The sequence below is a fragment of the Bubalus kerabau genome, chromosome 1 (assembly GCF_029407905.1).
Source record: "Bubalus kerabau isolate K-KA32 ecotype Philippines breed swamp buffalo chromosome 1, PCC_UOA_SB_1v2, whole genome shotgun sequence".
NCBI classification, from domain to species: domain Eukaryota; kingdom Metazoa; phylum Chordata; class Mammalia; order Artiodactyla; family Bovidae; genus Bubalus; species Bubalus kerabau.
Window position 1 is genome coordinate 150,988,890 of NC_073624.1, and position 26,739 is coordinate 151,015,628.

At 56.4% G+C, this 26,739-nt stretch overlaps 2 protein-coding genes across 2 annotated transcripts in view; one reads left to right on the forward strand and one right to left on the reverse strand.

Moving 5' to 3' along the window:
- The window catches only part of CDH23 (cadherin related 23), a 435,990-nt gene that overhangs the window by 318,919 nt on the left and 90,332 nt on the right, over positions 1-26,739 (forward strand). Inside the window, exons 23-30 of the mRNA XM_055535177.1 lie at positions 2,996-3,185; positions 3,492-3,637; positions 6,304-6,523; positions 8,171-8,323; positions 10,504-10,617; positions 13,316-13,464; positions 23,783-23,843; positions 24,735-24,883. Coding sequence (XP_055391152.1) covers positions 2,996-3,185; positions 3,492-3,637; positions 6,304-6,523; positions 8,171-8,323; positions 10,504-10,617; positions 13,316-13,464; positions 23,783-23,843; positions 24,735-24,883 — 1,182 coding nt within the window. The remainder of the gene's footprint in view (positions 1-2,995; positions 3,186-3,491; positions 3,638-6,303; positions 6,524-8,170; positions 8,324-10,503; positions 10,618-13,315; positions 13,465-23,782; positions 23,844-24,734; positions 24,884-26,739) is intronic.
- On the reverse strand, positions 16,633-18,755 carry C1H10orf105 (chromosome 1 C10orf105 homolog). Its single transcript, XM_055565976.1, has 3 exons — positions 18,691-18,755; positions 17,685-17,731; positions 16,633-17,009 (listed from the first exon to the last, which is right to left on the reverse strand). The coding sequence occupies exons 1-3, from the start codon at positions 18,753-18,755 to the stop codon at positions 16,633-16,635; spliced, it is 489 nt and encodes a 162-aa protein (XP_055421951.1).

A 26,739-nucleotide genomic window follows, 5' to 3' on the forward strand; every position in this document is an offset into this window, starting at 1 on the left:
CTTAACCTCTGTGTGCTCCAACCTTCTAAGTAGAAAATGGGGATAAAGTCTCCACTTCCTAAGACTGTGGTCATATTTAAAGAGTCCAAATACACAAAATACACTGGCCCACAGTGACTGGTCAGCAAATGAGAGCTGTTGTCTCCATCAGCTGCCTCCCCTGCTGGAATCAAACTGTCTCATTCGCAGTTGAGCCCCAGCACCTGGCACAAGGCCTGGCACATTATAAGGGTTCAGTATTTGTGAATGAGAGCTGTTGATGGACTTGTTCAACTTTCTTCCCCATCCTACCTAGCACCCCCCTCCAAAAGGTGGGGTCAGGTCTTCCTCGTCAGAGGGAGATGAGGGCATGTGGCCTGGGACTTTCCCAAGGGCCCCTCTAGAGGGGGCCCTGGGCACAGCTTCTAAAGCCTGAAGTGCAGGGTGATTCCAGTGTTTTCTTTCTTCAGAGCAGGGTGCAGACGAGCGTGTGCTGTGTTCCCTTGCACTGGGAGCTGGCCAGGCGCGTGTCTGGTGCCCCTGTGCACTACACCTGCGTGGGCATGAGCTTGCAGAGCGGCTGTTCTCTGTTTGCAAGTAAGATTTTGGCCCAACTCTCCCTCCCGCTCCTGCAGCCTCCTTCAAGGACCTGGCTGATGGGCATTGATTTAGAGCCTTTCAAAGCCCTCCAGCAAAATAAAGGAGAGGGGAGAGGGAGAGAATTATTCCCCGTCAGGCCAGGAGAAAAATGACGGGCGTGAAATGGGAAATAAATGAGGGGAAAGTGGTGAGATTCTACACAATCGCCCAGCAGGGAGCTCACGGGAGGGGTCCCAGCCCACCGCCTCCTGCTGTGCCCCTCCACCATCCTACCACCCAGGAGTGGGCCACAGGGCCAGAAGTCAGGACCCACCTCAACCATGGTCCTTTGGAAGCAGCTGCCCAAGATTCCCCTTCTCTAGCACTAGGGGATAGGAGAAGGTGTATCAGCCCACTCAGCAACAGGCTAGTGTGCCTGTCCTAGAAAGGGTGTTTCAGCTACTCTGTGCCTCAGTTTACCAATCCAGAAAATGTGAATAAAAGCTATCTCCATCCTCTACCTTGAGAGAAGCATTGTAGAAGCAAAAGGCTTTCTGGTCACCTCTATCAGTGGGCTGACTACCTGGCCAAAATGATAACAGGAGAGCCTAGGGGACAGAGCTCTTGTTGTCAATACAGAGGTGATTGGGCCCCCGTTATAGAGCCTGGGGAAACTTAGCCCCATGCCCACAGCACAGTGAGGGCTCCTCAGGCCTGGAAGGCTGAGGCCACCTCCCTGCCCGCTGGATACACCAAGGCTGGGAAGGGAGGAGATGGGCTGAGCAGGTGGGGTGGGAGTAGCGCCATGTCCCACTCTCTGAAATGAAAAAAGACCTGGATGGTTTGGAGTCAGAGCCAACACTGGCCCCTCTCCCTGCCTCCCTGGGGCCTAGGGGCAGACAGGCGCCCTCGGCAGGACAATCCATCTGTCTGTTCTGGTCTAATGGCCCCTGAGATGCCTCCGTCTGGGGTTTAAGCCAGAGGAGGGACAGATTCTGCTGCCAAAGCACAAAAGGCCCCACATCAAGTAAGATGAAGGAGCTGACAAGGCCAGGCTGTCATCCCCGAGTGTCTTGGAGTTAAGAAGGACGCCGTCCTGATGCAGCCCCTGGGACCGCAGTCACACCCCGTTGATCTTGTCCATCCTGGGTGCTGCTGTGGACCCCACAGTACAGGGTCAGGGTGAGCTGACGGGTGGGTGCCACTGCTCTCCTGGGACCCTACGAGGCCTCTAGGGTGGCAGCTGGGTCAGCTCCACGGCCAGTGCTGTGTGATACTGAGTCTAGCCCAGGCCTCTCTGAGCTCTGCGTTCCCCTGTGGGAGGTAGATGGTAGAGGAGTTCCTTATGAGCAGAGACTGGTGGGCATAGGGACCTGGGAGAGAATGGGCTACAGGGTTTGTTGCCCTGGACTAGGTCAGCATTGAGGTTGATCCCTTCATGGAGTGGGGCTTACAAGTGGGATACCACAGTGGGGCTGGAAGGTTAAAGGGGCCGTAGTGTCTGGGGCCCCTGTCCTAAGACCTCCCCCTTCTCGGATATGGCATCCCTCGCTCCAGGGAAAGTCACCCCTCTCCCTCCCCCAGGCCCACCCCAGCCCCAGCCCCATGACTGGCCCCAATTTACTGGGACCCACTCTTCAAACCGGGGGGCTTGTCCATGGCTCCTTTCCCATGCCCCGTCATTCTTGGTGTCACAGAGTCCTCACAATCTAAAGCCCCAAAGGAAGGAAGAAAGGATTCGATGATGAAGGAGCCAGATCCCCAAATCCGGAGTTTCAGATCCTTTCAAAAGATCAGCCAAGGATTTGGACTCCCCAGCCCTCCCTGGCCCCCACCCTGAAGAATTCCATGGTCATAGGCTACAGGGCCTCCCTGCTGCCCCAGAAGCCCATGAGCACATTAACCCCACTTGTCTGGAAGGAGGGACACTGCCAGTGTTGCCTGCTAGAGGGATCTAGAGCCACTTCCTGGCTGGGAGACTTAGGGAGACTCGTCGTGCCTCGTCTGTAAAGAGGGCTTTCTTCTAGCTGTCCTCCTCGTCAGACTGCTGACACAGTAGGTGGAGAAGGCCTGTGAGGTTCAGGGAGCCCCTTCAGGCTGGTGGGTGCTAGGTATCACTGTTACAGTTCAGAAACTGCGGCTTAGGTGGGGAAAGGAACTTACTACCTAAGACCGAAGCTGAGTGGGTAGAGAAGCCAAGGAGCCCTAAATTCCCACTGTGGTTCATCTTCTGAACCTCCTGCCTCCCAACCCCTAGAGACACCCCCTGCTGAAGCCAGGAGGGAGACCCAATGCCTGAGTCTGAGCCAGAATGCCTCCAGTGCCCAGGCAGTGGGGTGCCCAGCATGGGAGCTCAGACAACCGGGGCAGGCAGCCCAGGCCACAGAGAAACCTTCCTGGGCTGGGCTCAGTTGAAGGACCAGTTCCCCCCCGGCAGGTGGTGGCCGTGGACCCAGACATGGGGGAGAACGGCACCCTGGTGTATAGCATCCAGCCACCCAACAAGTTCTACAGCCTCAACAGCAGCACAGGCAAGATCCGCACCACCCACGTCATGCTGGACCGGGAGAATCCCGACCCGCACGAGGCGGAGCTGATGCGCAGAATCATCGTCTCTGTCACGGACTGTACGTTCCCCTCATGCCTGGGCTGTGGCCCCTGACCCTTGGTGACCTGGGGACCTCCCCCAGTGCATGTCCTCTGGCCGTCCCGGGGCCTGCACAGGAGGGTGGTAACTTCATCATCAAGAGTGGAGTGACACCCACCTCCCAGTTGTGACCGCCAGAGCACCCTTGGGGGCAGAGCGGGGCTGGGGTGGAGGGCCCAGGCTGCCTCCTGGAGGGGCGGCTGGGATGGAAGGCCTCTGAAGCGTCTTTCTCCCGCTCCCTTTTTCTCCTGCACCCCGCTTGCCCCTCCTCTCCGTGGTCCCCCAGGTGGCACACCCCCTCTGAAAGCCACCAGCAGCGCCACCGTGTTTGTGAACCTCTTGGACCTCAATGACAATGACCCCACCTTTCAGAACCTGCCTTTTGTGGCCGAGGTGCTTGAAGGTACCCCTGCAGGGGTCTCTGTCTACCAGGTGAGTTTCCCTTTCGTGGCCCGAGATCCTGCTCTCTGTCATCTCCTCACTTCATACCCACCTGCCAGCCAGGGAGCAGTGGGTGCTGTGTGTGCCCAGGTCACGATGGGCACTTGGCATGGGTGAGGGGCAGCTGGGACAGGACACAATCCACTCCAGGCTTGGAGAGCCAGTGCCCTGAGAGATGGAAATGGAAGGCTCCCTGGAGGAGGAGGGGCTTGAGTTGGGTCTTGAAGGAAAACGCCCAAGGAGATGGATAAAGGCTGAGGGAGGGAGGCAGGGACAGAATTCTGGGAAGCCAAATGGCTTTCTCAGAGCCTGACTGTGATGGTCTGGCCCAAGACTCTCAACACTTCATGCCTTAGGTGGTTCTATAGGTGGTTCTAGGACACACAGAAGGTCAGACGAGTGTAGCCCAGACATTCTGTCTCCATGGGCAGCCCCCTCTTCTGTAAGCCCCAAGGCAGCCCCACATGGTGGGTGGGATCCCTCCACTTTTCAGGAGACATAAAGAGACTTGCCCAAGTCCCTGTGGCCGAGAAGAGATGGGCCTGGGCCTTCTGCCTCCCACTTCACCACCCTTCTGTTCGGCAGTGGGGGGCGAAGGTTCAGGTTCAGGGGAGGTGATGCCCAAATGGGGCTGTTTAGAAACACTGAAAGGCCCTTGAAGTTCAGAGCTGGGCTTTGGAGTAGGCTTCCCAAATCTACCACCGATGTGCTGGGTGACTTGGAGCACCCTGTTTAACCACTCTGGGCCTGTGAAATGGGGATCAGAATAGTACCTGGCTGGCCATGTTGTGGGGATCCAATCAGACATATGTGTAAGCAAGCTGGCACTCGGACTGCAGGAAATACACAGCAAGTGATGTACTCATGACGTGTGTGTCTGTCACAAGGGTTTCTACATGAGAGACAGTGGGATCCCATAGCAAGGGGTTAGCCTGATCCCATTCAAAGAAGGCAGGGCTATTTGTCAAGACTCCAGAACGGTTCACCTTGGCCATGCCCTGAAGGCCCGCTGTGCTTCAGTTTCTTCATCTATAAAAGGAGATTAAGGTTCCAGGGAGCATTCTCTCTCTCCAACAGAACCTTCTCCCCAAACCCCCAGCAGGGGGAGCTGCAATCCAGGAAACTGCAGCCACTCCCTGAGGAGGAGTCCCCCCCAAATAGGAGGGTGGAGCCTCCAGACAGGTTCTCCTCTAGACTCACAGACAAGAGAGGGAGGAAACGCCCAACGGCACAGCTTCTGAGTTTATGGAGGAACTGGCTCAGAGTCATGTGAAGATGGTTGGAGGAACTGGGAGTGTTTAACTGGGAAACTGTCTTTAGATACAGAAAGGGAAATGGAAGTCGCTCAGTCCTGTCCGACTCCCCACGACCCCATGGACTGCAGCCTACCAGGGTCCTCTGTCCATGGGATTTTCCCAGCAAGAGTACTGGAGTGGGTTGCCATTTCCTTCTCCAGAAAGAGGGCTCTAACTTAAGCTGTGCAGTTCCCCAGATCCCCCTCTACAACCTCAGCTAATAATGATTTCTGCTGAATGTGCAAAAGAACTTTCCCCAGGGATTAGAGCTGTGCAGATAAATTAGAAGTAGCGAGTCCCCCAGTGAGGAAACCACTCAGTCTGAGTCTGGATACTCTCTTCTTGTCCGGCTTGTTGGAGGTAAATTAGACCAGATGACACTAACGTTGACTTTCCATCTTGAGCCATGCCGCGTGCGCTAAGTCACTTCAGTCGTGCCCATCTCTGTGCAGCCCTATAGGCTGTAGCCCACAGGCTACTCTGCCCATGGGGTTCCTGGCAGGAATACTGGAGTGGGTTGCCATTTCCTTCTCCAGGGCATCTTCCTGACCCAGGGACTGAACCCACGTTTCTTAAGTCTCCTGCATTGGCAGATGAGTTCTTTACCACTAGAACCACCTGGGAAATCCCCTCAATCCTGAGCGTCTTGGTTAGATCCACAGCTCTCACTTTAACTGTTTTTGCACATTTTTCCTCAAATGTCTTGAATCTTCTTCTGTAAAACTTTGAACATATCAGAGTCCTGAGTCAGGACCTCTCTCATCAGCACTGGAGGTGCAAACGGTAAGAGTTGGGAGCAGCCTAAGGACTGAGAGAAAGTTGGCCTACATGTGTCCTCAAATGACTTTTAAAAACCAGTTGTATCATCTTATTTTTGTTGTCTTACAAATAGAAGAGACCATGGGAGGGAATCCTTCTTATCAAGCATTTTGTGTAGTTGAGTTCCACATAGTTGAAGGGGTCTGAGCTGTTAACAACTGCTCCTAGCCAGCAGTGTGAGAGTCAGGGGTGAGGGAGACCCCTGAGTCTGGAGAGGGTCCTGGGCCAGCTGGAGTGAGTCTGGAAGAGCTTCCTTCTGAGGAGAGCCGGGTTTTGAAGGAAGAAGGCTGTAGACCTGGACACTTTTTCTGGAAAGCCCCTTTCCCACCTCTCCCACCCCCAGCCCCACTTGTCGCATCTGCATACCTTTCAGCTCGGACAGGCTGACCCCCGTAAGAGCATCTGGGAGGCCGCATCGTGGGTAGTGGCCTGGCCTGAGGCTCTGGGGTAGCAGCCGTGTCATTGGGAAGGAGGGGGCACTTCTCGGGGGGTGCGCTTCAGTACCGGTGCCCACACCTCACTCCAGCGCCGCCTCTCCCCCAGGTGGCGGCCATCGACCTGGACGAGGGCCTGAACGGGCTGGTGTCCTACCGCATGCAGGTGGGCATGCCCCGCATGGACTTTGTCATCAACAGTAGCAGCGGCGTGGTGGTCACCACCGCCGAGCTGGACCGCGAGCGCATCGCCGAGTACCAGCTGCGCGTGGTGGCCAGCGATGCAGGCACGCCCACCAAGAGCTCCACCAGCACGCTCACCATTCGAGGTGAGGGGGCAGCGGGCCTCCTGCTGTGCTGAGTGCATGGCATGGGCCCCGGGGCAATGCCAAGCTGGCTGGGAGCCCATGCCGGTCACTGCTGTCCACTGTCCAGGCAGCACAGACTGCCTTGCCGATGGGCATCCTCTTCAGTTGGAGCCATTCGACATAGCCCTTCATGTCTCTGCCAGTTCAAAAATGCCAGCAGGGCCTTCTCTCTACCTGGTCACTGACTGCAGGGTCCCAGAGCCCAGGAGCAGTGACCTGGCCACACTGCTCAGGGCCCCCAATTTGATACCAGCAGCATCAGAGAGGGTTTGAGCAGGGGGTGGCACCCTCGGGGTTACAAGCAGGCAGGGAGGTTCAGAGCTCTTTGTCTTTGGAAGACTTCCTGTTTGGCGATGTAAAGGGAAGCTTCCCTTCCTGTATTCAGGGAACGCCTGAAATTGCTGTGGAAGGGCAGCGCCTGGGAAGAGGGCAGCTGGGATTCCCAGACTCCCTAAGATTTCTCAGCCCCTGGGGCCCTCTCGATAACTCCCACTGTCTCCACCCTCCAGCAAGGCAGAGCCAGGCTGAGGAGGGTTACTATTTCTCACCTACTGGGACTGTATCTTTATTTTCTGGGACAAAACTTGGACGTGGACATGAACTCTTGCCAGGAGGCCAGGAGTAATCCCAGGGAAATTAGTTCAGAATGCAACAGGCAGGAGATGGGCTGTTCTCTCGGATACGCCTGGTCCCGTCCTGGCTCCTGCTGGCCTCCGTGGGATGGGGAGTGGGTAATAGTTGGCCTGGCACAAACGTTCACCTTCCTTAATTATGACCCAAGATGATGGAGGCTAGAGAGAGCTGAACATCCACTCTCTCGTTGATCCAAGGCTTGGGGGTTCCTCGTGCCAGTTTGATGACCCATGTCTGTGCCTGTGATTGACAGGGCAGATGTCCAGCCCTCTCAAAGAGGACCCCAGATTTTCGTTTTCCGAGACTCCGCAGAAACCATGTCATCCCATGAGCTGATTATTTCTCCCGGTGTTATCGCAAAGAGGAGCCGAAGCAGGGTGGGGCTCATTTCACTATGAAGGTCATCCTAGGTCATCTGCCAAAGGAATGGGGGCCTGACGTGCAGAGCTGCAAAACAAATCTGTAAGGGAAATTAGACTTCGGGGGCTAGTTCTCAAAGCCAGCTACGTTCCCTGGGATAAACTGGGGACAGGCCTCCCCAAGACCCCCACCCACCATTCTCTCGCTGTGTGACTTTGGACAGGTCATTCAGTTCCTCTGAGCGTCCTCATCTATATAGTGTGCTGAATGATGGGTGCCTAGTGAGGATGCTATGAGGGCCCCTGTGGTCCTTAGCCTGGGCCTGGCACCTGGGGAGAGCGGAGGAATGTGACGACTGTCATCACAGCCATTGTCGTTGTTAGGCACATATTGGAGCCTCTGGGGTTTCGGTGGCATGAGCTACAGGAGGGGGCAGAATCTCTGTTCAGCTCTGTCCTGGCCCCAGCAGCCATGGGGGCCCTCGGCCCATGACCAGCAGGTGTTGACTCCTAGGAAATGTGTTTCCTGTTGGTCTGTGGCATGAACTGCTGCCTTTGGAGCTGGCGGTTTAGGGTGGAAGCCAGGCCTAGCCCTGAGTGCCGACTCTGCCCCCAGTGCTGGATGTGAATGACGAGACGCCCACCTTCTTCCCTGCCGTGTACAATGTCTCCGTGTCGGAGGACGTGCCACGGGAGTTCCGGGTGGTCTGGCTGAACTGCACCGACAGCGACGTGGGCCTCAATGCTGAGCTCAGCTACTTCATAACAGGTGAGCGGCCAGCCCGGAGTGGGCGCGGGAAGCGGGGAAGCTACTTCATAACAGGTGAGCGGCCAGCCCGGAGTGGGCGCGGGAAGCGGGGAAGCTACTTCATAGCAGGTGCAGCCCTGCCTCCCCGCCCCTCAGGTGAGCAGCCAGCCCAGAGTGGGCTCGGGAAGCGGGGAAGAAGGGGTAGGACCTGCACTGGCCATCAGCCTTTTGCCCCTGCTGGGGCCTCAAAGATTTGCTCTTGACTTTTCCCAAAGGCTTTGCACCTGGGTCCCTCTGGTCTGGCTCTCTTGGTGGGGGTGGGGGGAGGGGGCGGGGGGGGGGGGGCGTGCCTTCTGTACCTATTGGATGATGGTGGGTCTTCCTGAGGTTTATTCTAGAGGGTGGTGGAGCCAGTGACTCCTGGGGAGAAGCCTGTCCCCAACTCCACCCCACATCAGGGTAACAAAGCAGTGGCTAGAGGAATGTGGCCTAGCCCTTCCCAGGGCGCCTTTCACTCATGATGAGACTTTTCATCTGTTTAGAGACAAATAGTTTAGATATCTCTGAGTGAAATGATTTTAGCTTAAAAGTGTCAAGTGGCTACCACTTAGAGAGCTGTGGAGAAATGTCATGAGGCCACGTCCTGGCTCCACAGGAGAAAGTGAGCTGTGACCGATTAGTGATGTCTGCAATGGCAGTAGTCTTGGTAGACGGTGGCAGACATGCTATGTATTAGCCATTCCTGGATTAGAACAGTCTACCAGTGTTCTTCAGTCCGTGGCCCACCTAGAGGTGCCAGGGTGCATGGAAGAGAGCAGGGCAGTTCTTTCACATTCCTCAGCCCTCCCTTCAGCCATTTTACTGGCTCAGTCTTTGCTCTGCCCCTGGCCTGCCTGCAACCACATTACACACACGCTCATATGCACACGTACCTGTGCACACACCAGCCTCCCTGACGCCTCTCCCCTGAGTAAGGAATCCCAGGCTACAACCCACCCCCAGCTTGCTGCCGCCCAGGTGACCTCCCAGGCCTCCACCTCTCCTTTCCAGATCCTTTCCCTCCTTTCCCTCCCTGAAAGAGGCCCCACACCTTCAGACCAGCTCCTTGCAGGTTGTTCTCAAGACTGCTCTGGAAAAGGCTGTTATCAAGACCCCCACGTGGCACCAGCCATGGTTCAGCCTCCAGCATTGCTCGCGTCTTAGTTCCTCCCCTGCCCCTTGAAGCCAGATTGTGGCCCTTGTAGATGGTGCTTCAGACACTGGGAAGCAGGTATTAGAGACTCGGGGGACAGAGTGCTTTCTCCAGGGGCCAACCATGTGAGGGCAAGGGAGCAGTTGGTGGCAGCCTCCAGGGTGACTTCCCGGAGCCTCAAAGTGGCCAGTCCCTGCTGACCTGAGAGCCCCCCAGCCATAGGCTTCTCAGATCTTAATTTTGCATATTCTGCCAGGCACTGCACAGCATCCCAAACCAAGCTAGCACAAGCCCAGTTCAGTGATGCCCTCTGCTGCCCAGAGGGCCACACTGCCTCCCAGCTGGCCGGGAAGGGTCTCCACACTGTTCTCATGGAGTCATTTCCACGTTTGTCCTGTCCTCTCCTCTCGGAGGGGAGACCATCCCCCTTCCCACCTGGCCCAGAACTCAGGAAGACTCAGTAACGCTTGTCTCCTGTCCGCTTGCCTCCACTCTTTACTCCATGTAGTCTCCGGGAGTCCCCTCTCAGAGAGCCCAAGACCACTCGGCTGACCCCAAAGTCCTCAACCACATATAAAAGCCCTGACCCTTCTACCAGACAGGCAGGTGGCAGAGTGGAGAAGGACCTGGGTTCAGGAACCAGACTTTCCAGTTGGAGTCCTACACCCCGAGTAGGTGACAGTACACCATAGCCTCACTAAAGCACCGCTTTCCTGCTCTGTGAAGTAGCCACAGCACAAATGAGATGCAGCACCTGGTACACAGTAGGTGTTCTACCAGTGTTAGACTCTCAGGATTTCAGGCATTCGGCCCTTCACCCAAGCCCACATAGGCAGGCCCACGCCCTCATCAGAGCCCCCTAGGACCTCCCCTCCCTGGTAGTGTTGAGTGGACAACACAGCCTTTCACCCCTGGACCAGCCCTGTGGTGTCCTGGCTCAGAAGCCCAGCTGGGTGCCACCACCCTTTCCCTGGTTCCTGACCAGTGCTTCATTCTCTCTCGCCCGCAGGTGGAAACGTGGATGGGAAGTTCAGCGTTGGCTACCGCGATGCCACAGTGAGAACAGTGGTGAACCTGGACCGGGAGACCACAGCCACATACACGCTCGTCCTGGAGGCCATCGGTGAGCACCAGCCCACCCACCGAGCTTGCGTGGGTGCCCTTCCAGGAGCTGGCCTTGAGGCAAAGGCTGTGCCCCGGTGACAGTGGAAAAGGGGCAACCAGACCCTCAGCATCGCCTTGCCAGCCGTGAGGCTCGGCGCGTGGTGCTACGTGCAAGATGCTAAGATGGTGTGGTGGGGGCTACGTGGGGGCCAGACAGGAGACCAGCATGTAGACAAATCACTGCAAAACTAGAACAGAGCAGGAAAGGGTGAAGGGATGGCCCAAGAGTACAAGCAGCAAGGGTGGTGGAAACATGCAGAGGGGGGTGATCAAGACAGGCTACTTGAAGGAAGTTGCCTCTGGGAGTGCCTTTGGATTAATTAGGACTATTAGTGGCAATTCTTAAAATAAACTAGTTTCAGCAGGATAGGCTCACAAAACTGCACTGGTCCACAGCGAGATGGAGCTTTAACTATTGACTGGCGTTGGAGCTCAGATGATGCCACAGGCCTCAGTCTCTCTGCGTTGGCTGCCTCTGCCCCCTGTGTGTGAGCTCCATCCTCTGGCTCATGTGGTGACAGATTCTTGCTGCAGTCCCAGCCTTAGTCTGAGTTCCCTGAGCAGCAGGGAACTGGCACTTGTATCTTTCCCAGCTTCCCCAGCAGAAACCCTCGGATGAGCTCTGATTAGTTCCATCTGTCCCAGCACCTGTCTCTGAACCCGTTATTACCGCCAAGAGGGGGTGTAATGTGCTAGTTAGTTGGGTCTGTCCCTGTCGCTGGGGGACCTGTCAGACCCACCTGGAACCCCAGGCCTCAGAGTCGGGAAGGGAAGTTTCTCAGAGGGATCTTCGGGGCACAGACTTGCCTAAGAGAGCAGGATAGTGCTGATAGAAACAAGACATGCTGCCCACCACCTTGGAGACCACATTGGGTTTCCATATGTGGAGAAGCAGGGAGGGCATTTCAGGCCTGGATTGGAAGATGGGAGAGAGCTCTGTGTCTGGGTGTCCCTTGGTGGGGGGGCTGTGATCAGGTAGGGCCCCTTGTGGAGGCTAAATGTTGAGCTGGAAGTTTGGTCTTTGGTTTCCAGGCAGCAGGGAGCCCTTGAGGACACCAGATGGCAAGAAGGGTGTGATGAGGCCTGTGTCCCCCAGACGCCCCTGGTGCTCACAGGAACACCCTGTTCAGTGTTTGCAGTGATCTCAGGGTGAGAGGCAGTGAGCTCTCTGTGCCTCACTCTAGCCAGCCTGCAGTCGCTCCCCAGCATCTCCCCCGTGCATCTCCCCTCTGCCCTGTCCTCCCCCCATCCTGGAGTGGCCACACCACCCTCTGGAGGCCCATCACCTGCCCTGGGTTCAGCCTTTGCATGAAGCACTGGCGAGGAGGAGAGGCTGGGGCCATCTATGGAGCCTGGCAACTTACATTGTCCCCAGACGGGGCAAGTAAGCAGTACCCCTGGACAGTGAGAGGTTGGTCCCGGAGAGGAGCTCAGGAGGACTAAGTGACCTACCTCAGGATAACTCACTGACCCCAGCAGTTCGGCAGCTGGCTTGGGAAGAAGGGCAGAGTCACCCCTGGTCCTCAGCCAATACCAGCTGCCCGTACTCCTCCCTGGGGTGACCGCCCTTGCCCGAACACGCAGCATTGGGCACAAGAAGGATGACCCAGCCCTGGGAGGGTCCTTCCAGGAACTGAGGGGGCAGAATCCCTGAATACTTAAGGCTTAGAAATCAGGCAGAGCCCACATCACTGAATGCAGAGGCCCAGTCCATCCTGCAGGCGTGTTTGACCCATCTCATGTTTCATAAGAAATGATAGTTAGTTTTGAACATTTAAAAGTCAGGCGATTTTAGTCAAAAGCTCAGATGTTTGCTTTCTCTTGAGGAATCAGAACATCTAGTGTCCCTGGGCCCCATTCTGCCTGTCCAGTGTGGACGGGAGCAGAGGAGGCTGCCCCGGAGGCAGACCCGCCTGGGTGTGTGCCATGGACCTCACCCTCCTGGCCCCAACAGCAGTGGGGTTTGTCATCTCAGTCCCTGTAGCTGATTCCTAGGGCTGTTGAAACACATGATCACACTGTTGGTAGCTTAAGGAACAAATTTATTTTCTCACAGTTCTGGGGGTCAGAAGTTCAAAATTAAGGTGTCAGCAGGACTGCATTCCCTCTGAAGGTTCTAGGGGAGGGTCCTTCCCCACCTCTTCCGGTTTCTGGTGGCTCCAAGTGTCCCTTGGCTTGTGGCTGCAGGACTCTGGTCTCCACCTCCAACTTCACATGGCCTTCTCTTCTCTGTGTCAAATCCGCGCCCTCCCACCCCCATGCCTTTCTCTTGTAAGGACCCTTGTCATGGGATTTACAGCCCACCCAGATAATCCAGGATTCCTCCTCTCAGGATCCTTAATTACATCTTCAAAGTCACTTTCTCCCTGTCAGGTTACATGTACAGGCTCCCCGGAAGTTGCAATAGGTGTATCTTTCAGGGACCACCATTCAATCTACTCCATGCCTCAGTCACCTCCTCTGATAATGCACCCGCTTGGCAGGCTTGTTGTGAGGATTGAATGAGTTCTTGGGACATGTTAGATACTGTTAGTGTTGTTCCTAACCTAGAGAAAAAGAGCCACCCCCTTGCAGAGGTGGGGGAACAGAGTCTGGCTGGCACCTGGGAGCGCGCCCCTCAGGCAGCTGCTAACACCACCCTCCTCGGCCCCCCACAGACAACGGCCCCGTGGGCAAGCGGCGCACGGGCACGGCTACCGTGTTTGTCACCGTCCTGGATGTGAACGACAACCGGCCCATCTTTCTGCAGAGCAGCTACGAGGCCAGCGTCTCCGAGGACATCCCTGAGGGCCACAGCATCGTGCAGGCAGGTGGGGGCGGGGGAGGCAGGGCCACATTCAGTTCAGAGCATGCGCTCAGTGGCCTTGCGGCAGGATGGAAACAGGGGTCAGTCCAGCTGCTGCTCCCAAGTAGCCAGTGCTGGAACCAAAGAGGGACCCAGGCTCCCTCCCTCCTGGGAAGAGTAAGTCTCCAGGTTATGTAACCCAGGATGGATGGGCCCAAAACAGAAGGCCTTGGCCCTCCTCTTCCCCCCTCCCTCCATCCCCCACAGGCCTCTCCCCACCCCCTACTGCACCCAGAAGGCCCTTTCAGAGCAGGAGGGAGCTGGAAACGTCACATTTCCCAGAAAGGAGGAGAGAGCCACGGCCCAGCACAGCCCAGAACAGAGCTGCTTTCACAGGGCTCTTGGCTGAAGCTCCCCTCTCGGGAAATAAACAGGCACAAAAAGAAAGGGCTCCTTTGCCCGAGGAGCAGGAGCTACAGCTTTGGGCCTCGGGGGAGGAAGGCAGGGACCTGAAAAAGGAGGATGGGTGCCCTCCTGAACCCTCCCTGGAGGCCTCAGTTGCTGGGTGGGGAGGGAGGCCGGGCATGAATTACCCTCCTCACCAGCTGTGGGGTTTCCAAGTTGGAGGCTGAGCCAAACAGAGCAAATCTGGGCCTGCCCGCTGGGCCAGGCTCCCAGGCTTGGGAGGGGCCGAAGAGTGGGAGGTTGGCAGTGTGCCCACCTCCCTGCATCAGGGCCAGGCGTGGGGCAGGAGGGGAGCCGGGAGCAGGGTGCTGACTCCCAGAGGCACCAAGAGTCCAGGAAGCCATGGGTTGGCAGGGTCTAGGGGCTGGTTCCAGAAAAAGGTTTTCTCCCTCTGAGCCTCGGCTCCTAGGGCCTTAAAGACACCCACCACACCAAGCCATGGGGCCCCACTCTCCCCTAGCCTAAAGCTTAGCACCTGCCACCCCCAGCTCACACAGGTCTCCAAGGATCAACCTGGGAACACAGATGGGGGTACAGCAGACCTTTGAGAGCCCTCTCCCCCCCACCCCCAGCTTTTTGTCCTTCAGGTCAAGGGTAGCCTTACTGCCCACCCCTGTGACACCACATGCCAGGCAGAGCATGCTGGCCTGGGGGTGATATGGTGACCAACTCCAGGCAGAATTCAGCCTGGGGTGTCTCAGGTAGACGTGACAGGGGGGAAACCTGTGCAGGAAGAGGTTACTGCACTGTGGGAGGAGGCCTGTCCCGCTTTCTAAACCCCAAGACTTGGTTTCTATTTATATAGACTACTCAGAGTGAGATCCTAGAGCCTGTGAGTAATATAAGGCAGTCACCGATTCTCCCCATTTCTCAGGGAGAAAATCAGGCTCTGGTGATTTCTCAAGGCCCTGGAAGTAAGTTTCTGGCCAAAGTGGACTTGCTCTCAGATGTCAGACTGACCTGAGAGGAAGGCACGGTGGGCCTGCTGGGAGAGACAGCTTCTCTGCAGAGGCATCCAAGGGAAGAAGGGGGTGCCCCCAGGACTAGACAGGGCCACCCTTCACTCAGTAAACAGAGGCCCCATGCCTCGGAGCCTGTTGCTGGTGAGGCAGATGAGGGGCTAGACTTGGTCTTGCTCTCTGGGGGCATCCCAGGCTTGCAGAAAGGAGCAGCCATGACGGGGATGACCCACACTGCCCAAAGGAACTGGTCCCTTTCCTCCCTTGATTTCAGCAGGAGGAGGCTTCAGGTGGAGACAGAGGACTTCATGGAGGGCATGCGTGCCGAGTGAGCTGTAGCCCAGGGTAGACAGATATTTCAGTTTGCCTGGAGTCTTGGGTCAAGATGAGGCTAGAAACATCATTCGCAGTCAGCTCCCAGTGGGCACCGAGCACCAGACAAAGAAGCTCTGGCTTGATCCAGCAGTAGGGAACCAGCAAAGGTTCTGGAGCTGGGGAATGGCAGACTCAGAGCTCGCTCTGTGAGAAGACGTGCCTGGCTGCTCTGTGGATTGTAGCAGGGTTAGGTAGAGCAGTCCCTAATGGGGTACAGGTGACCCTAGCCAGGTGACTCTGGGGCAGGAGCTGGGCAGTTCAGACCCCTCTGCCCAGCCCCCCAAATTGGGGACCAACCAAAGTGGTTAGCCCCAGCCTTATGAGGAGAGGTTGAAGGTTTGGGATTCTGAGAAGCCCAACCTGGGGTGGGATTGCTTTGACAGTAGCCAGTCATTGAAGCAATCACCAAAAATACGATAGCACACCTCATGTGGTCAAGGCCTGAGGTTCCACAGCGGTCCTGGAGAGGCCTGGACCCTGTCAGCTGGAGGAAGCCTGCCTCCCTCCCTGGGTGAGGCATGGAGCCTCTACGATGCTCTCAGAGCCTGGATAATATCACCTTCAGTTGCTGACAATGCCTCCTCCCGCTCTGACACAGCGGCAGTCCTGGCCTCTGCAAGGAGCTTCTTAAGTCATTCCCAGCCCCTTCCTCATCCATCCTGGCTCAGGTGCATTGGGGTGGGGGGAGGGGGGTGGTGGCGTGCCAAGGTGACAGCCAAGATTGTGATTGGCTAGGTGTGTTGAGAGCCCCCAGAATGCCCCTCCTCCTAGCAAGCACCCGGCATCTGATTCACCACAGGGGTGCTGGCTGCTCCCATGGATTACAGGCAAATGCAGGCAGGGTCCTGGAAGTCGGGGGAGAGGATTCCCTGGGTTCCCCTTTGCCTCGGGCACTGAGTTGGCACAGAGGGCAGGACACTCCCTTGCCCCCAGCATGGCTGAGTATTTCACTTGGCTGGAGGGAACCTTTGGCCATTCAGCAACTCGCACTGGAATCTGAGCTGGGCTTTGGCACCTGGAGGGTGGGCAAGGCTTCTCTTGGGAAGAAGGGGGACTGCTTCCTGGAGATGCTGGTGCCTGGTGGTCAGAGAGGGGCCTTGGGGGCCCCACGTTTGTACCGTTGAAAGCTTTGGGCCAAGGGTCCAGATGGTTGCAGGTGCCCAGTCACTGGTCCAGGAGCCTTCCAACCGGCAGCGGCTAAAGTGGCGGCAGGAAGGAAGGCATTCTTCGGGGACGATCCCTGGGAAAGGCCACGGGCCTGAGTGCACAGAGTACCAATGGCAGTGGGCATGTGGCCCAGGTTGTTTGGGCCACTGTCCTCTTGCAGCCGGAGGTGCCTGGTTCTGCCCAAGGCAAGAGGGTCTGTGGATGGGATAGGAGGACACCCCTGTCACATCTTGGTAGATTCCGTGCAGTCGCAGTCGTGGTTGTCCTCTCTGCCCGGCAGGGGGCGCTGGGGGGCAGGCCGGCCGCGGCGGAAGCTGTGCAGGGAGCGGCGCAGCGAGCCCAGGCGCTTCCAGAGGCGGAGCTGGGGCTCGCTGGGGCTCCCCGGGTGGTGGGGCATGCACTCGCGGGCCCGGCGGCGGCTCGGGTCCAGTGCCCTGGGCTTGCAGAGGGTCATGAACAGCAGACAGGTGGCCAGCAGAAGGAAGATGCAGGCCAGGGCAATGAGCACGGGGATGGGGTCAACGGCCTCTGAGAGCCTCCCTGGAGTGGCTGGAGCTGTGAGGAAGGCGAGGGGGCTGGGGCCCTCTGTGTTCATGGCTCCTGCAACAGGAATGGGACAGGAGCAAATGAGCTGGACTCAGGACTGGAGGGGGAGGGGGACTTTGGGTGCTGGGCACTACCAAACTAGCTGCAGATAAGATTGCAGTCATTTTCCAGGTTAGAACGGTGAGCCTGGGAGAGGTGACAAGTCTAAAGTCATGCAGTGGGAGAGTGATGGAGCTGGGCCTGAACTCAGGTCCTCCATCTGCCACAGTCCCTGCCTACCTGTCACAGAGGAGGCAGGAAGGGTAATGCCTTCTGGCATTTTAAAGTCAGTTCTCATGAATCACAACAGAGTCTTGGGATCTAAGACCAATCCCGTCCCTAACTTGCTCTGTGGCCAGGAACAAACCATGAGTTATAGCTGCAGAGGGCAAGGACCCTAGCAGTTATCTGCCACCAAGGCTACAAACTGGTCGAGTTCTTACAGTGCTTTTATAAACTTAAATTAATTGTGAATGTTTTTTAAAAAACAAAAAACGAGGTTTCACGTAAATATCTGAACACCTGGCTTCTCTTGAAATTTCAGAATTTTAGCAATAGCAACATGGGGTCCATTGCTGCTGGCCCCCAGGGGCTGGGGCTGAGCAGCAGCTGCCCGATTTAGACGGGGTGCTAGCCCCCAGCTCACTGCACTCCCTGCCTTCTGGCCCCCCGCACACCTATGGCACCCACCTGACCCCCAGGAGAGTTCCTGTTGGTGCTTCCCAAAGAAGTCCAGCCTGCTCCAGAGACAAGTGAGGAAACTGAGGCCCAAATAAGGGGTAGCCAAGCCCAAGGCCACACTGTGAGCCAATGGCCAAGCTAAAGCCAGAACCAGGGTTCCCGACCCCTGGACTGGAGGCATTGCCACCCTGCTGGCTCCCAGCCCTCTCCCAGGACTTCCTGAGAACAAGTGGGAAAGAACCCCCAGAGAGCAGCCCACTTGACAAGGTGGGGCTTGAAACGCCCCAGACATAGTCATCCATTACCACTTAGGATCATCCCACTGGTGGGGGGTGGGGCGGCAGATTCCTTATAGCTGGCAAATCAAACTGAGCTCTTGGTTGCAAATTAACATGGTTAGAGACCAGCTAGTAGATAGCATATTCCCAGCAGGACAGGTGGGCAGGTCTACCTGAAGAGTGGGGACAGAGGGGCCTCAGCCGAGCTGACAGAATCCCAGAAGGCAGGCCACTGTGGTCCCTCTTCCAGATTCCCAAGAGAAGCCAGAAATCTGCACTTTTTTTTTAGGCAAACTTTCCTGATGTTGAAGTGTTGCCAACTAATTCAAATCTGGTTGAATCCCCTCTGGAGAGATGGGGGTGGGGTGCAAAAAAGACACTGCAAAGGCCAAACAAACTTGATTTTTTTTTAATCCAAATGAATTTTCAAATATTTAAAAATACTACGAATGGGCCACACAAAATACATAAGGAGGCTACATACAGCTTGCAGGCCAACATTTGTGATCTTTGATTTCTACAAACACAGGACAGGAAATCCAGAAGGGGGTTTAATAAGAAATAATCGTTTGTTTCTCTTTGACCTTTGAGACCTTCATGACCTAGAGGATAACAAAGTTCTCTCCTTTTCCTAAGTCACAGCCTAGTCTAACTTAGTCAAGTTCTAGCACCAACACTAGGGAGGAGGAAGGGCTTTAGGTTAAACCGAGACTCTGCCTGCGGGCTGCAGAGCCCACCAAGTTAGCAGGAAGTGGGAAATGGAGAGGGGGCCCCCCCAGCCCACACCCTCCCAAGCCGCCATTGCCACCCCAGGCACTCACCAACAGCTGCAGGACCTGACTCCTGGCTCTCTGTGCCCAGCCTCGTCTGCCTGCAGCCTGCCCTGTGCCCAGGGACTAAGGGCATCCAGTGCACCCCACCCCCCACCCCCACCCAGTCCCCACCACCACTCCTTCCCAGCATTTCCAGAGAATGACCCCTCCCAGCTCCCAGATGGAAATGTTGATGCCCATCTAGCTGCCTGGGGCCTCCGCCTCTTAGCATCAGGCCTAGAGAGTGCACTGGCCAGGCCATATGTGGGTTGGCCCTTCCTTGAATCTGGAAGGGAAGAGGGATGGGGTGTGCCCACTGCCATGTCCCCTGGGGAGAGAACTGCCCATCCCTCCATCCTCCCCAGGGAAGCGCTTGGCTGGGAGTAAGAAAAGGGCAGTCTGAAGTGAGAGAAGTCACAACCCTGCTAGTCCTAATGCTATTTCGAGACCTCCACATGGACCTGGAGACCCTGTCAGACTAGCAAAGCAGGTCCAGGCTTCAGTCGTTGGGGCGATGCTTTGAAAAAACATGTGAGGCTAAATTGGCATTGGAGTATTTTCTCTGGGAGCAGGAGATTCCCAAGTGGTTGAAAATATCAGGCCATCCTTCCAGGGACGTGCGGCAAGACTGAATGCATGCCCCCGGCTGCCGTCTGAGCAGCCATCCAGGGCCAGCGGTTCTGGGGAAAGGAGGCCTTTGTCAGACCAAGGCTAGAAATGATCCAAAGAGCAGCTGAAGCCTCACCCTGCCCACTGGAGCCCCAGGCATGCCTGCAGGCCTCACTTTGGACATACCTCTGCAAGCTCAGTCTAGAACCTTTTTTCTTCATTCAGAGCTCCAAGAGCAGGGCCTGCTGTGATGAGAGGGGACTGACCTCAGCACATCTTTCTGGGTGGCCTGAGACTAACCACTGCTCCTACCTGGGCCTAGGTTCCACTCACTACAAAAGCAGAGGGATTCCCCACGTCTGAGTACATGCGCACATCTTCCCCGCAGAACCCCAGGCAGCGTGCTCCCCCACTTCCCTGCAGGCCCCAGCACTGACCTCAGAGCCAGCCCTCGGCGGTATCCAGCTGGGCGAGAGGTCTTCTCAGCTGTTCGACGGAGGTTCGGGGAGCACTGGTCGTCTCTGTGACCCCCACCTGCCCTGGGCTCCGCCTGTGTCCCTCAGCCAGCCAGGCAGAGTGGCCCTTGCCCCTCACTCTCCAGTTAGACCTGGCTTTGTCTGGAAGAGTCTGGGCCCTCCCTGGGGGGAGGGGAAAGGCAGGAAGGTCGGGATGGCAACTGGGCTGGGAAGAGGGAGCCTCGTGGAGGAGTTGGGCGCTCCTGAGCCTTCCCACGGCCTTCACTGGCCGGTCTCCTTGGAGCCCTCTGGAGGGGCGGGGGGCCTTGCGGGGAACGCAGTGGGGAGGGTCTCTCTGACTCTGTACCCGAGGCTCTCACCTTCCCCTGCTGGACGTTTGAATGGTATGGTCGGGGGCAGCCAGCGGGTTGCTATTCAGTGCCTGCCAGCCTCCAGGTTACCGGGGAGAGGGGCTACAAGCCACGCGGCGGGAGGGGACCGGGCAGAGTGATGGGCCCTGGCAGCCCCCAGGCCCCCCTCCCCTTAGCTTCCCAGAAGAGCACCTTCCCTTTGAGGGTATTTAGCTGTAGAAGTGAGGAGGAGAGGCATTTTCAAAAGTCAGAGAAATCACTGGGCAGAACATAGAGGATTGAGAGCCTGCTAGGGCGGCACTCCTTGTAGTTTGAGTGAGCCCTTGGAGACCCCCAGGCGGCGGCTACACGCACGCACGCATGCACGCACGCGCGCACACACAGTCCCACCCCCCCAGCCCCCACCTCCTTTCCTCCTGGAAGCCAGCACTTTCCTGGCAACCAGCCTGCTTAGAAGCCTAAGTCTTCAGCAGCTTTCCCATCAAGGACCCCCAAGCTCCCAGATAGGGGGAGTTGTGGCTCTGACCAAGACCTGAGCCTGGGGTCCACCTGCTTTTTGGGGAGCCTGTTTTTTCGACAAGTAGCTCAGATGGTAAAGAATGTACCTGCCAATGAAGGAGACCTGAGTTTGGTCCCTGGGTCGGGAAGATCCCCTGGAGAAGGGAATGGCTACCCACTCCAGTATTCTTGCCTGGGAATCCCATGGTCAGTGGAGCCTGGTGGGCTGCAGTCCATGGGGTCACAAAGAGTCGAACATGACTCAGCGACTAACACTTTCACTTCCTGCCCTTAGCCCTTGACAACAAGAGAAGCATCCTCTGCATAGTCCCAAGTGGGTAGGATTAGGAGAGTCCGTTAGGTGACTGAGGGGTCGTCATATCCAGCCCTGTCTTCCAGATAATGAAACTGAGATCTGAAGAGGTGCAGCCTGGCCAGGGTCTCCCGCCTAGCTAGTGGTGGGGACTTGGTGCTTTTCCTGAAAAGGCTGAGCAGGCGTGGCACCGGCATCTGGCACCCTGAGCCACATCAGCCTAAAGATGTCCCCAGCGCTCCATGGGCCTGCTGGATGCCTGTGTCTTACACCTCGCCCTTCGGTGAACCTCGTTCACTTTCTCTTCCCACGCTGACAGCACACCTCCATTTTTCTTACATGGCCGGAGGCAAAACTCCCCAGGTGGCACAGGCTGCCAGGAAAGGGAGGCATCTGGGAAGTCGCACCACGGACAGCAACACCCAAGGGTGTCCACTGGACAGCTCAGCCCTCTTCCTGTCCTGATCCCTTTCAGAGCCAGGCTGTCAAAGTGCCCCGCTACATCCCTCTGAAAGGTTGTTGTTGAAGACACCGGGATTCTTGGCCCCCGGAGGAGAATTCAATCCGGGGCCAGAGTTTGATCACTCAGAGCTTTTGTGTAATAAAGTTTTATTAAAGTATAAAGGAGATAGAGAAAGCTTCTGACATAGGCATCAGAAGGGGGCAGAAAGAGTACCCCCTTGCTAGTGTTAGCAATGAAGTTATATACTCTCCAATGAATCCAAAGAATGTCTGGAGGTTGTAAAGACCTCACCAGACCTACTCCAATAATTTACATTTTAAGATAACAGAAGGTTTAATCCAGAGACTGTCCTTAATCCAGAGACTGTCCTCAGGCAGGATACGTTATTGTTATATAATCCTAAGGAATGTAGAGAAGGAAAAAAAAGTTTGTCCTTTCTTCCTCCTTGAGAATTCCAGACCCCCCTCTCTTTGGGGACCCCTAGACTCCTTATCTGGAGAAGGCACCCCACTCCAGTACTTTTGCCTGGAAAATCCCATGGACGGAGGAGCCTGGTGGGCTGCAGTCTATGGGGTCGCTGGTGTCGGACACGACTGAGCAACTTCACTTTCACTTTTCACTCATGCATTGGAGAAGGAAATGGCAGCCCACTCCAGTGTTCTTGCCTGGAGAATCCCAGGGACGGGAAGCCTGGTGGGTTGCCGTCTCTGGGGTCGCACAGAGTCGGACACGACTGAACAACTTCACTTTCACTTTTCACTTTCATCCATTGGAGAAGGAAATGGCAGCCCACTCTGGTGTTCTTGCCTGGAGAATCCCAGGGATGGGAAGCCTGGTGGGCTGCCGTCTCTGGGGTCACACAGAGTCGGACACGACTGAAGCGACTTAGCAGCAGCAGCAGCAGCAGACTCCTTATCAACCTGCCTAGAAAATGACTCTCTCACCTCCACCTTCTAGCTCTTAAGCCTTCTCAGGGGAGGGAAGAACTCCACAGCAAGGGGCAACGCAGCCATCCCAACCCCAGTGTAAATCAAGAGGACCTTTCAGGAAAAGGTGGCATGTCTCATAGCATCAGCCTTCAGCATCTATCTTGGCACCAGACCAGACGCTTTGCAGCAATTCTATCTAATTTGCCCATCAACCTCACAAGGTTAATTATCACTGTACCTACTGAGGCTCAGTGGGGTTATTGTATCCATGGCCACATAGCCAGGAAGTGGCAAAGCCAGGGCTTGTGCTTGGGTCTACCTGACCCAAACCTGCTGTGCCTTTCACACCAACAGCCTGCCTTCTCTGCACCATCAACATGCTCTTCAAAACCCTTAGACACACAGCACAGGGTTGACGTGATTGCTGAGGACAAGAGGGCAGATCCAGGGAAAGGACGAAGGTCCCGGGCATTACACAGCAAGTCGCACATAAGGTGGCCCCGTGGGAGCCTGCCCAGCCATGCAAGCCCAGGCCTCTCTCTGCATCACTTTGCAGGGGTGTTCTCTGCTGCTTTCCAGTGTGTAGTGGGTCGAGGAGGTATTCAGCTCTTGGTTTGATGGGACAGACCTCAGGGCCGTCTGTGGCTCTGCCAGCAGCCTCAAGGTCACATGCGTTGTCAGAAGGGCTAAGTAAGCACTGGGCATTCTCAGAGTGAGAAGAGCACCCCCAAGTCCCACTGGAAACAGGGCATAAGCCTGAGGTGCAACCTAGCAAGCCAGGGTGGGCTGGAACTACACTGGAATGATCGTGTGTGTGAATGGACATGGAGCCATTCCTTTGGCAAATGGGGTTTCTAGGTTTCCACAATGTGGCTATTTTAGCGTACAGTATACTTTCTGGGAGTTGTAGTATATACAGTGCCAGGCTGGGAGCCAGAATAGCTTCAGACCAAGGAAGTGTGGGCAAGGAGCAGTTGTGCACCCCACCTACCCCAGGTGAGTCTCCTGGACTCTCAGAAGGCTGAAGCGGGGAACCGTGGAGGGCCAAGCTGAGCTAGCCAAGCCTGGATCCAGAGAGCCATGGTGCTGTCACCCACCGTCTCGCCCGTGCTCACCAGGAGCCTGGAGGAGTGTCAGGAGAAAGAGCTGGCAGGTCCCCGCCATGGACAGGGCAGCCTGGGGCCATCAACAGACAGGTGTCCTCATAGGGGACGAGAAAGACATGTCCCTCTCCTCTTCTATACCCCCAGCTTCATGGGAAGCTGGGTTTGGGCAGGACAGGCTTGGGGTGGCGTAAGGAAAGGGGAGGGACTCCACAAACACCTTCTCTGCCTATGGGTGGAATTCGAGGAGTAACCACGTGTCTCATTCTCCCTCAGCTAAAAGCCACAGATGCAGATGAGGGCGAGTTTGGGCGTGTGTGGTACCGCATCGTTCATGGTGAGTAGGCTGCCCTAGGATGGCAGGGGGAGGTGGTTCCTGCCCCTGGGTAGCAGAGCTCCTCTAGGCTGCCAAGGGTCTGGGAGACGGGTCAGAGGGAGGAACCAGGGATGTTCTCAAATCATTCGCACCAAGTTGGTTGTGTTTTCAGTGAGGATGCATTTGACTGCTGTGCTAAGTTCTTAAAGCCCCACAGCGGGATATCACCCTGACAGAGGGGACCTCGAAGACCAGAGCAGCCCCTAGCAGTGAGCTCCCAAGACACTGAGGTCACTGGCCCAGTGGGTATCATGTGCCCCTGCCTAAACCAGTCACTGTGGCCTTGGACACTGGGACAGCCCCCCACCCCACCCCAGCACCCTCCCAAGGCTGAGTCTCACTGGGCCAGCTAGAATCCCGGGACCATGCCTGAACCAGTCACTTCGACCCGAGACTGCAATATGCTGATCTCGCTTCTGGAATCAGGGGTGAGCTCACCCCTATGAGTAGAAGTGGCTGGATCCCAAAGGAAAATGAGAGTCCGCAAGGGGAGGAAGTGGGTGCTTCCTCACTAAACCTCTCACAGAGAATTTGATTTGTGTTCCATTCTTTGTAATGCCCCAGTGTCCTCTGGAATAGTGAATCTGCTGACACCTCCAGGTGTGGAGGTCTCGGGACCTCTAGGCTTTCCATAAGGGGGGCACAGAATGAGCGTCTACCCCCTCCCTCAAATCCTGCTAGCTAGGGCAGTGTGAGGCGAGGTTTCTGTACCACTTCAGGCTTCAGCCAAGTGCCTGAGACCTCTGGGAAGGGTCTGCCCTCTGGGGGTCTGGGCTCCCCATCTTCCCCTCCATAACCAAAGCATCCTACTCCAGGGCAGAGCCCATGCATATTCTCTGTCCCTCCACACAGGTAATCATGGCAACAACTTCCGGATCCACATCAGCAATGGGCTCGTCATGCGAGGGCCCCGGCCCCTGGACCGGGAGCGGAACTCGTCACACGTTCTGATAGTGGAGGCCTACAACCATGACCTGGGCCCCATGCGGAGCTCCGTCAGGGTGAGGCCAAGGGCGCTCTGGGGCCAGGGGGCTTGCACATGGGGCAGCATGTCGTGAAGCCCTGTGTTCTGTTCAACACTGCTGTCAGGCTGAGCCAGAGCCTCAGGTGGACCAGAGATGGCCAGCAGCTGGGGCCCGAGGCAGGAGGGGGGGCACCACTCATCTGGGTGCTGAATGACACCTGGGCTCAGTAGGGGTGCCTTGGGCTCAGACCCGCCTGGGATCTTGGATGTGTCATTTTGCTCCGAGCCCGAGTTTTTCCATATGTGGAAAGGGGTCAGTGATGCTGATGCCTGTCCTAAAGGATGAGGTATCCTTACTACACCAACCCCTGTATCCAAACAGCTCTCTAGTGAGGGCCAAGGGAATCTCACACATGGGATCTTAGAGCTATAGATGTTACCAACTTCATTTTACAAATGAGGAAACTGAGGAGCCACTTGTGATCAATCTAGGACTTGAGCCCTCGTCTTCTGAGTCCAAGTTCAGTGTTCTTTCCATTGAAAGTGTCTGCCAAATACTCCAGTCAGCACTCCCAGCTGCTCCATCAGATGTCATCTTCTCTGCCCACCTCACTCCCCTCAGGCCTCTCCCCTCTGCAGCTAAAATCAGATCAACCCTAATCTTCCTGAATGGTGAGAACATGCACCCAGATATTCCATTGGCTGGGCTAGGGGTACTCTCCTGCCCAGGGGATGACAGAGATAATGAGACGACCTACAAGGTCGCCCCCACCCTACCCCACTGCACACTCAGCAACTCATAGCCCCTTCCCCTTAACCAGGTGGAAAGTGAGTCAGACCTTAAAGGTGAAGAGTGGGAGGAAGATGGGAAAAGTTGGGGTGGGGAGCAAGCAGGGACTTTTACCCAGAACTGAGTGGGGCAGAATCAGCTCCTCTTATCGGCCCCATCTCTCCACCCCGCTGTTTCCCTCAGGCTGGAAACAATGAACAGAAGCCTGCCTTGGGTCCCCATCGCAAAGGAGGGTGCTGGGGAGCGGGTGACTCAGCCCTGGCCCATCCTCTGCTGTTGCCCCGCAGCTCTGCCCCATGAAGAGATGGTGAGAGAAACCTGGGTGCTTATTACGGCTGCTGCTCTGAGCGAGGTCTGCCCTGATGGAGGTGGCCGAGGGGGTTAGATCCCTCGGTGTTTCATACCCTGGGGCTGTTTAGAATGATTCCAGGGCTCTGGTGACTGAGGGTCAGACAGTGACCTAAATGTGCACCGAAGCAGCCCCACACAGCCACGCTCACCTTCATGACTAGGAGATACTGAATCAGCACGTGAATAAGTGACCCACCCATTTCAGAGCATGCCCTCGGTGGGGCCAGCTTCAGGCCACAGGGTGACCGATGTCGGCATGGCTTAGCTTGGCACCCTGGACCTTGAGCTGCGTAACCACAGCCCTTCTGCCCCACCCCCACTCACCTCCCTCCCAGGAGCAGGTGGGCACCTCTCTCCAGCGTCTGCTCCTGTCACTGCCTCAGCATTGCAGCTGCAAACCTAACAAAATAGTATGCAGCACCCCTGGTACAGTGTAAAACAGAACAAAGCCAAGCTACGCCCATCAGTGCAGGGTGAGACACCAGGGCCACACCTGCTCAGCCACACTCTGTTTGTGCCTCTGCCCATGAACCCTGAGGGACATTAAGCACCCTCACTCTGGGCCAGGCACTTTTCTAAGTGCCTCCTGTGCTTGAGCTCATTTAAGCCTCATAACAGCCCTCTGATGTAGGCACTGTTATTATACCCATTTTATAGATGAGGAGATTGAGGCAAGGAGGGCTAGGCCAATGTGTTTAGGGTCACACGGCAGTAAGGGTAGACAGAGCCAGGCTTCACACCCAGGCAGACAG